Source organism: Convolutriloba macropyga, unplaced genomic scaffold (assembly GCF_964194025.1).
Source record: "Convolutriloba macropyga unplaced genomic scaffold, txConMacr16.3 SCAFFOLD_4814, whole genome shotgun sequence".
NCBI lineage: Eukaryota > Metazoa > Xenacoelomorpha > Acoela > Convolutidae > Convolutriloba > Convolutriloba macropyga.
In genome coordinates, this window is record NW_027449631.1 from 6401 (window position 1) to 17960 (window position 11560).

The following is an 11560-nucleotide window of genomic DNA, read 5'->3' on the forward strand; positions in this document are numbered from 1 at the left end:
AATTTTGCTGCCTTTCTACATCTAGTCTGGGAATGAATGGCTCGGTGCCCATTTCCGGAAACCAATGTAATTGGATTTGTGAGGTGAGCAATTTCATTAAAATACTTTTAGGCTCATGCAGAACATTTCACGGAGATAACGGCCGTCCTGAACCTAATAATGAATTTCTCAATGGCCCACCTTTGAAATTATTGATCATAAAAAATTTAAATGTTCAAAAATCAATTGTTTTCTGCTCTATTAATACCGCTTTTGGCACAGATTTTTAGCTCTTTCATTTTTGCACAGTACAAAATTACTACCATACAAATTGGCGGAGGAAGCAATGCAAAAATTTGTTTTTTTTTGTCATCATCTACGCGAAAAAAGCAATTCAACTCACCATTCTCTACGCAAATCCATGGCTGATCTCTGCAGATGATGTTGTGTTTGAACCACCAATAAGTGAGGTAGATCTCCGTTTCATTGTACGGAAACAAAAAAGCTACTGAACTACCCAATAAGTCCAATATATAAGGGACGTCCCGCCTGCAACAAAGTTGAATGAAACGGTAGTGGTGATATTTTCCTCTGCTATTCGCCCATTGTTATATCTATTTTTGGAAGTACACAAACACACACATACACACACAAAATCACACACACAGACACACAGACACACACACACAAACACACACACACACTCACACACAAACGCCCACACACACGCACACAAATACACACACACACACACAAACACACGCACGCACAAAAATACACTCATACAAACACAAACACTCTCACACATACGCCCACACAAACCCACACATACACATACAGAAACAGACACACATTTGCACATACACACACAAACTCACACACTCACACACAAACACGCACACACAAAGGCAGACACACACTCTCTCACACAAACACAAACACACACATACACAAAGCACACACACGCCCACGCATATACGCACACATAAAACGCACACACTTTTTCACACACACCACACTACACAAACAAACACATACAAACACATATACACACAAACACTCTCACATACACACACACGCACACAACACACACTTGTTTATATATATATATATATATATATATATATATATATACAGTTGCAGTTGCATAGGTAAAGATTACGATTCTTTCTACCTCTGAGGCATGTGTCCATAGGGATGATTGGATCTGACCAGCTCTCCTTTTCCAAAACCCACTCTTGTGATCACATTTCTTTGGCATTTAGTGCTGAAGTATGCTTCAATCAAATTCAGAGTTTTGTTCTCTTCACTAAAAGCATTTATCACTATCACTGGTCGGCACTATCGGAGATTAGGGGTTGGATATTTTTTTTCTAATAATTGCAAAAACTAAAACATACATAATTTTACCACATTGTTTTAGCTGCAATCTTTTTTGAACCAACGCAGCATCTACAAAATTCACAGCCGAATTTACTTTGGAGTGATGGTTTTCATAAGGAAACCAATGTTCAACTTTGACAATCAAGCTCTCTAGATGACACTTCTGGCTTGACGTGTTCGTTAGAGATCAGACCCATCCCATACAAATAAAATAATGCAAACCTTAGCTCATTCGGTGCACTGGCCACAAATTGTGAACATAGTGAGCGCATTTTTTAGGTATCAACTTCAGTTGTCAATTTTACAAAATAAAATTTGAATATTCATTATGAAGGCTTTCCTATTCACCATTCCAAAATCTAATCAACAGTCCAAAACCTATTCACCATTCCAAAACCTATTCACCATTCCAAAACCTATTCACCATTCCAAAACCCTTTCACCATTCCAAAACCTATTCACCATTCCAAAACCTATTCACCATTCCAAAACTTAAGTGTGTCATTTATACGACGGTTGATAAATCTGGCAACTTTAAATCCTGGAGTTCATAGATCTAGCTGTTTGTTTAATCCTTGGACGATGTGTTCGAGAAAGATTTATCCATTCATTTTCAAAGTCCCAGAATATATTGCTTTTGTTTCGACCCTTCCTTTTTCTATCCAAAATTTTAGAACATCAACGGTGTAAAATCGGTGAATCAAAGGTAGAGAATTATACCAGGCTACCATTCTACTAAACAGTAACTTATTAGAAAGATAGTAATCGATCAACCAATCAACTAAATTAAAATATGATTCTAACGAGAAAATCTTTGCTGTTCACTCCAAAACCCAACCAGGCCAGTATCAATTGAACGTTAAAAAACAAATAAGTCGACGTAATTCTGCGCTTATTATGAAGGTATTGAAAATTTGATGAGGCAAAGCTCTTTTGTTTAGCCACTAGTCGAAAATTTGAAACTAAAAATTTTCTGACAAGAGGCGATTATGAAACAAGGAGGCTCGGTGATGGTCGTTTGCGCATAATATTCCAACACAGCTGATACACATTTGTGGTCTAAATGTCTAACAAGTAAGGATTAGATGGAACACTTTCAAAAGTTCAAATATTAATAAAAAATGATGTATGAATAAAAACTGCTTCCAAATCCAATTACTCAGTAATGTAAAAAAAGCCATATTAGAGGTCCGCAAAGATCTGCCAATATTAAGACAACGAGACAAAACAATGAATAGAAACTAATAACAACAACAAACATTGTTTGCATCCAAAGCTCAATGTATATTTTTTAAAAACAAAGTCAAGGAGCGTCTCAAAGAAAACTTCAACAAAAAAAGTTAGATTATAACTCAACAGAAAAAGAACATGGAACCAGTCCTTAATAAGACTAACAAAGAGCAGAGAGCCCTTAAAACAAAAAAAAAGAACAAAAACCGCAAAGTTGATACAGACGATGTCAAAATTTAATTTAAGTTTTTGCAAAATTCGGTGTCAAAGTAGTCAAAACAATAAGCAACGCACTAAAAAAATTATGTATATTGAATTGTCTTTTTGGTAAATACCAATAATGTGAAGTTAAAAATGGTTAAAATTACATCAATAATCTTTTTGAAACATTTGAAATCAAAGTCTTGAATAACTTTAGTTAACAAATGAAATAAGTAAATAGGTTCCTTTTTTCATCCATAGGAGACCACTAAGACCTGTAATGAATCAAAATTTTGCCTACGACCACACAAAAAGACATTGTTGACCAAAAAAAGGTGGCAAAACTTAATAAACCTTTTTTAAATTTGAAAACAAGTATTTTTAAGAGTCAATGCGACCATCAGCTCGTTATAACAAGGCTCGTTATAAGGAAGCACCAGGAGAACTAGCCCTCTTTGGAGTTAACAAAGGTTGTGTCAGAAAGTTTTTCGTGTATTAATCTCTCATTTTCAATCAAAATGAATTAAAGAAGGCTTTATCGCGTCATTTTTAATGAAAAGATGGCTAAATTTTGAAAACTTAGTAAAATTTTAAGTTAAAAGTTTAAACGAACAGTTCAACAACAATCTTTTTCTTGAGACAAAAAAGAACACTGTCGTTAAAACTTTTTATATATGTTCTACAAATTTAGTCAATTCATTTCAAGGAGAATCAATCAAATGTTCACAAAAATAAAACTTGATAAATCCGTAGAAAACAATATTTGAACGAATACTTTTAATTTTATTTTTCACTCTGGACGGGTTTCTTATTGATACCACTCACCACCCTCTACGATGAAATTATCGACCGGTAAAAATTGACTGATTAAAAAGCCCATTTGCCTAAATAGTACCTCCCCCATGAGAGTGGGTCGGAACAATAGAAACGCTTGGAGACGACGGTAACTGAAATATTGCTCGACGTTTACTGAAACGTTCTTAAAAATTCGGCAATTGTCTTTACGTGATAATTGCTAACAAAAATACAGAGAAAATAGTGAAAATTTTTGTCTACATATTTGAGCACTTACTTCAATTCGGTTTAGGTTAATCACCTGAACATTTTTCTCAGTTTCTACGCACGCCGTAACTCTAATTTTTAAAATCTATTTCTCCACTCTTAGTCAGGTAATTGTTTGCCGAATTCCTCTATCTAGGTGTGCAGAATCGATATAATAGTTTGAAAAATACTAATTCGTCCCTCAAAAGTGTGTTTACATGAAAATGAGTTGCTAAAATATATGTAAAATGAACAAATGTTTCAAGCTATCAAGCTATCATATCCATTCCTGTTCCTCGGAAAAAGATTTTGGCATAAAATAAGGGAAAAAGAGACGAAAGCTAGATCATTTTTAGGGACATTTAAGAAGTTCGTAGCGTCCAGTGGACCTTAAAGCTCAGTTTTTGTGCGATTTTTGTTGTCCTAGTGTCCACAAAAATTTGGTTCAAAATTTCGGGTCTTTCCCATTATAGCCCCCCATGAAATTATAACCCCCATTATGGTATAATTACCATGTTTGGGGGGCTATAGGTTATCTGACCACTAAGCTGGGGGGGGGGCTATAATGGGAAAGACCCAAAATTTCTCCACAATGAATAAGCAGAAAGGCTTCGCCTAATCGAATTCTTACCTAATACGTTCCCTCCATAAAAATCTGAATCATTCAGATCAAGTTTGAGCAAACAAAATTTCAACTAAACACAATTGAGTATTCGCATTTCCTTTGTACTTCCTTGATTGAACTGATTTGATGCTCTGTTGTGATAATTTCACGTCACGATAGTGCACGTGGGTGTGCACTTATATAATCGAACAGATAGTCGAAGGCTGAGCCAACAAAATTACCAAAGCAATTTGATTTTCATGTTACAGGATTGTGAATGTTCGTTCGATCGAAGTACGAACATGCACCCCAAACTTAAAACTGTTATGGCATATTCGTTTCATTTTATATGCGCAAACAAACACAATTAGGGCGGAAACTGGCCTTACAATAAAAAGATGCAGCAAAGTTTTTAGAAAAGCTTATACGGTATAAGTACTTGTTGCATAGAGGGTAGTCATGTAATTAATACGGCATGTTTTAATCATTTTGGTGCTTATCACTCATTCGAATATCTGTGATTGATTTGATTGATTGATGTTTGATTGATGTTATTGTCTAAGATCTGTCAAACAAAATTTTTGTCTTGTAAATTCTAGCACTATCTTTCATAGTGTTTGCTACCATCCCCCCAATTAAGTGGGCAATTAACTTTTACGCCTCCTAGACGCACATGCTTATTTTATATAGTAATGTGCTGCATAGCAACACACAAATTGTAATATGGGGGTAAAAAAAACAAGGGTGAGCAAATTAGATCCAAAAAATTTTTAACAGGCTTCTTATTTGATCTTCTAAAAATTCCACAATCAGTGGAGTGTTCATTGATTAAAGCGATTGGACTGATTTATGGACTTTGCTGATAACATTTTCATTTCACGCCCCCTCAGGAAAATTTCCATACAAAATTTTTTCCTTCGATGAAATTGTTTGCAAAATTTTGTTTGTTGTACATTGAATTGCTTTCACTTACCTGTAGTCTGTCAGCTTGTCTATATATTCTTGAGGGGAAAGAAACATTTTTTGGTAGCCATACAAAAAATAATTGTCACACTGCTCCTCGCAACATCCAGCTCGGTCTCCTGAGTAGAGATTGTGCCAAGTGTGGATGGGACTAAAAAGAGAAAATTTGTTTTTTCTGTAGTTTTTTTGAAGTGTTAAGCATTGATGATTTTCTGACGGAACTCTGAGGTCTGTAATCATAATACGTATTATTGAATCGCTTAAAATTTTTTTCATCCGATGCTCATAATAAAATGATATGTTCTCATTTTTTGTGTGTTAATTCGTTTTTCAAATTTATTTTCAAAGTGTTGTTGTTCTTCCATTTGTTTTAAATGTGTATCCAAAAAATTTAATTTTTTTGTTTACTTATGGCAGGAGTTTTTTTGTTGTTTACATTACAGCTAGATGTTTTTGATATTATACGTACTTTTTGTTACGACCCCACACGTTGTGGGGGGGGGGGGGGGGGCGGAGGAACTATTTACTCAAATGGGTTTTTTTTCTTTTTTCTGGTTCAGACAATTTCGGCCGATCGATATATTCATCGCAGAGAAATGTGAGTGGTATCATTAAAAAGTTGATCCAGCGTAGAATTCAAAATTAAAAAGATTTTTGTGATTTTCGTTTTCTTCGAGGAGTTATCGAGGAACACGGGATATTTGTTCAATCTGATTTCTTCAAATTAGGATATTTTCTTTAAAAAAAATATTTCAAAAATAAACTTCACGCCAAAAAATGAACCAATATTGTGTTCCTAGTAGACTAAAGGCGATAAAAATGCTAGTTCTGGTCTCATAAAGATGTTCACTTTCAAAAAAAAAATTGAATTGTATTTGAGAGCTTTTTTTATAAAGATTTTCTACTTTTTTGGTTTTTTAAGTCAGCTAGAGATATTTCACTTTTCATTTCGAGGTTTTGTTAATGATAAACTTCTTTTACAGTCAAACGAAGCCCACTGAACAAAAAATCGATTTTAAGTAATTGCTCATATTTTTTTGGCTTCGTAATTTTAAATGAAATTTTGAATTTTTTTTCTGAGGTTTCACTAATTTTTTGGAGTCCTATGGCATGGAGTCAAAAACTGACAGTGCAATATGTTCCGTAATCACCATTAAGTGGACATATCTAGTGCTTGGAATGGACAGCTAATGGAAGTTAAGGCTAAGAAAATGATTTTTTGAAATCTTTTTTCGAACATTAGCCAATCATAAACTTATAATAGTGAACTGTAAGTCAGTCTCAGTGATGACAACACCCTCCTCCTTCCTACTGCAACCAAATTTAATTTGGCTAGCGGTGTTATCTTCTATTTTTTGGGTTATATGACTTCAATGAAAAGATTTTGAAAATTTGTAATTTTTTTTTTGGGTATTTCCGTATTATTGCTTACTTTGAAATATCATAACATTATCCTAATATTGATAGCTCCTATTGGCTTCATAAAGACGTTCAGTGGATCACAAATTACGTTTTCAGAGAAGCTTTTGGTTCAAATGGCTTCGACATTTTCTTCACACAATTCTATTGAATTTTTGGCTTTTGCCTGTTTTTGTTGCTGTTTTGATAATCATAAGACACGTTGTGATGTTTTATTGATCACTAATGCATTACAAACCCCCCTATGCTCCCATTGGGGCATATTGGAATGTTTTTTTGTCTTCCGTTGAAAGCAATTAGCAATTGAAAAGTTTTTTCGAACATTAACCAATCTTAAATTTTTCGTGAACTGTTACTCATTCTCTGTATTGACAGGAACCAATTGATTTCTACTGCAATTAGTAATAAACTGGATAGCGGTTTCTTCTACTAATTATTGGTTATAAGACTTCATTGACACAAGATTTCAAAGTTTTTTTTAAAAAAATTTTGGATATTTTCGGACTATTGGTTACTTTTGAACTCTTATCACATTATGCAAAAATTATACAAATTGAACAAATTTTATTCTAATCTCATTGGTTTAGAGAAGCGATTCAGTAGATTACAGATAAAGCTTTCAGATAAGGGCTAATGGTTTGAATGGCTTCGAAATTTTCTTCTCGCACTTTTCTACTGAGTTTTGGTTTTCGTCTGTTTTTGTTTACGTTTTCGTAGCAATAAGACCTTTTGTGATATTTTATTGATTATCTATGCATAACAAACATCCTTCACTTCCCATCATTTTGTTCTGAGCGTAGTTAATGTCCTCAGTTGAAAGCTTTTGAGTTTAATGGCAGCTAAGGCTTTAAAAACAATTTCTCGAAAAAAATTTTTGAACATAAACCAATCATCACTCTTTTCGTGAAATTTTAGTAAGTCTTAGTAACAACAAATCCTTATTGTCTACTGCAAGCAAAATTCATCTGGTTAGCGGTTTTATCTTCTACCTATTATTTTTAAGGCTTCAATGCCAAGTGCTCTAAATTTTTTTAAAGAAATTTTTGGTTCTTTTTCTTATTTTGGATAAATTCGTAATCTTGTCACATTTTTCTAGTACTGATATTTCTCAATGGTGTAGAGAAGACGTTCAACGGATCATAGCCAAAGGTTTCAGAGAAGAGCTTAATATTTAAATTGCTTTGACATTTACTTCTGGAAATTTTCTACTGAATTTTTGATGTTGGCCTGTTTTTGTTGTTGTTTTCTTCGTCAATAACTTGTTGTAAGTTCCTGTTGATGAAATACGGATGACAAACAAATTGTTTTCCCATCAAGGCATAATTTAGCGTATTTACTGGCTTCCGTTGAAAGCTAATGAATTTATTGTCCTGGATACTACGAGTTTTCTCAAAAATTTGGTGGTTCTAATGTATTTGTTTATATTTGATTTTTCAAACTTATATTAATAGAAAAAAAAATAATCCCATTGATGTTAAAAAATTAATTGAACATAGAAATATGTTTAGTGAAAAACTCATTTTTAATACCAATCGCTCAATTTTTTTTGTTTGAATTTGCTGTTTTTGCCTGTTTTTGTTCTTTGGGAAGCTGTAAATTGCTGACAGGTATCTTAAGCTTGTAATTGAGGATTAAATGAATGATATTACCCGAAGCAGTCAGTTTGTAGCGAATATTCCTAAAATTTATGATATAAATTTGGAAGTATTTTTCAAACCTTTCTGTTTTTGTTGTTCTTTTCGTCAAATTGTAACTTATTTTCTTCAATGAAAGGTCCCATCCAATTTCTCGTGTGTTAAAAAATAATATATTTACTGATAATATTTGTCCTTGATGCTTCTTTTCTCGGGCACTAAGCTTTATTACAAACGTTTTTGAGAGGTATATTTTTGTGTTTCTTTTTCTCTTCTTTTAGAACAATCGCGTAATAACAGATCCCAATGGTTTTCAAATGTGGCCCAAATAAACTTATTTTATTTCTCAGGATAAATATTTCAGCTGAATTAGTAGAAATAAGAATTAAAAATACATATTCAGATAATAGTTAATGATTTTAATGGTAGCAATAGTTTGTGTTTTGGCAAATTTTTGTAATTTTTCCTTTGTTCGTTTCTATGGCATAATCTAACCGAAGACAGGTCAAAGATTATTTAGTTAAAAGCTAATAATTTTTGATACCTGTAGAGTTTCTGTTTAAAAAATTATGATTAATTTTTGAATTTCGCCTCATTGTTCGTTCTCATTGTCGACTTGTTACATAGTCTAATTAAGAAAGCTTTCCATCTACTGTATTTTTAGGAAAAGTATATTTGAGTAGTTGAGGTTTGATTTGACTGCATTTTGATGTTGTTACTATGTTGTTACTAATTTACATATTTAGTTTTTACCGTGAAATTTATGTTTTTGCTAACTTTGTTGTTTGTTTTTTGTCTCGTAGTCTTTTTAATTTCAGATCTCGTTGGCACTGTAATGAAGCTTGGCATTATGCAATTCAATTAGTAGATAGATTGTGTAACGGTTGTTTTAAACTCAAACACCTATTTTTCTTATCTCTTTTTTTGTTGACAAATAAGTCAAAAATGTAGATGAGCTCGGATTGGAACATCATGATGCGAACGCACATAAACGAACCTCCTTGTTAGTTTTTTTGTTATCTTTTGTCAATGCAGACCATCTAGCTGTTAAGAGGCATTAATCAGAATTTGATAAAATTATTTGGAGTACCAGGCAAAATTTGTTTCATAGTCTTTATACGCACAAAGCCATGCCAATTCGGATTTCTTTCAGCTTCGTCGATTGCTATTCTTGACAAAAAAATACAATAAGGAAACTAATCCATATTAGGTGTTGAGTAGGACCATTGCATGTGATATGGGATTTAGTCAATTAATATTCAAACAAAGATAAGTTTCCTGCGACAAAAACCATTTTGGACACGCAGTCTCTTCGTTATGTCTTGTCATTTTTGTAATTTTTTCACCTAAAACAGCACATCAAAATTGATTTTTCTTTTCCATGTATTAATGTAATGGTAAAACATGTAACAAAAACAATTTGAAATAGCTTAATTCTGTTTTTTTTTAAGTTTGTGAAATTACAAATGATGTTAAAGTTATTAGTGCAAGTAAATGAGACTGCGAATAGTTTTGTCTAACACAAAGCACAATCAGTTGAAACAAAATGACAAAACGCACAATATATTGTGTTACACAAACGTGTGCAAAATACTTTAGAACGCCCATAATTGTATAAACCATGAATTACTATAAAAAAGATTATAACCAGAAAACGACAGCGTTTTCATCTTCAGAAGATGAAAAGAGTCTACAAAAAGAGTCTACAAAAAGAGTCTACAGAAGATTGTCTACGACAGGCAGTAACAAAGCCAGTCGATTTTTGCGTGAGCACCCCGGACGAGACTGGATGGTTATCTTGCAAGATCTTGGAAGATGAATGGTTATCTTGCAAGATCTTGGAAGATGAATGGTTATCTTGCAAGATCTTGGAAGATGAATGGTTATCTTGCAAGATCTTGGAAGATGAATGGTTATCTTGCAAGATCTTGGAAGATGAATGGTTATCTTGCAAGATCTTGGAAGATGAATGGTTATCTTGTAAGATCTTACAAGACAATGACTATCTTGCAAGATTCTTGCAAAAAACCAAAGACCGTCAAATATGAGTAAATGAAATGTTGCTGAGTTTGTATGTTTGTGGAAATTAAGGTTCATTTGAAAAACAAAAACTACACACGTAATAAAGCTAAGGTAAATACACCTTAACGAAGTTAAGGTAAACCGTTGTTAGCTGCCAACTTTCTGTTTTGCTCTGAACACTTCCTAAAGCAAAGCGGCACTCCTATTCAATGATTCATTTTGTTAACATCAATAGCACATTTTTGAATAAAAACCCAATAGCAAATCCTCCTAAATATGCTGAAAAAGATTAAGGAGTCTGAAAAATCAGCTAAGTAGATCACAAAGTACAGGAAACTTATCATGAAAAATTTTATTTCATCAAAAGATTGATTAATAAGAGTCTGATTTGTAGAACTTGGAACTTGTTTTCACATGTTTTCCTAGCACTTTCTCGTTTTTTTTTTACATTTTAATCGCAGAAGCTGCTGATTGTTTCCAAAATTCAATCACTGCAAACGCTTAATGGAAAAATGAAGCAAGTTATGCCGCAAGGAGAAAGCTATCAAGCTTGGAGATTTCTGATATTGTTCAATTTCTAGACTGAACTAAATACTAGTTTTCGTGAACTTCTTTTTATTTCAATTGTTCATGGATTTTTACATCTTTAGGATGTCCGCTGGATTGTTACTGGCCTACAAAAATGATTCGGGCATAATATACATTTGACATGGGAAAAACATCCTAGTAGAGAATTAAAGCATAAAACGAGTAATTGAAAGTTGCACCTTGTGACCGAATAGCACTGGCCATATATGGACGATTTGAGAGTTGTGAGGTACTCCTTCAGGTCCTGATTCTCAGCAAGATCATCCCGATTGAAGTCAACCGCAATATCCTCGTCGTCCTCTTCCTCTTCTAATATAGAAACAACGACTGCACACACACACACACACACACACACACACACACACACACACACACACACACACACACACACACACACAAACACACACACACACACACACACACAGACGAAGACACACACACACACACAAACACAGACGAAGACACACACACACACACAGACGAAGACACACGCTCA

The 11560-nt window shown here is 33.5% G+C and overlaps 1 protein-coding gene across 1 annotated transcript; it reads right to left on the reverse strand.

Moving 5' to 3' along the window:
• Nucleotides 1-382: 382 nt before the first annotated feature.
• On the reverse strand, nt 383-11357 carry LOC142355206 (uncharacterized; the record flags this gene model as incomplete). Its single annotated transcript, XM_075407439.1, has 4 exons — nt 11244-11357; nt 5412-5552; nt 1154-1288; nt 383-528 (listed from the first exon to the last, which is right to left on the reverse strand). Coding segments are annotated over exons 2-4 (328 nt in total), but the record flags the coding sequence as incomplete, so codon positions are not given.
• Between the last annotated feature and the right edge of the window lie 203 nt (nt 11358-11560).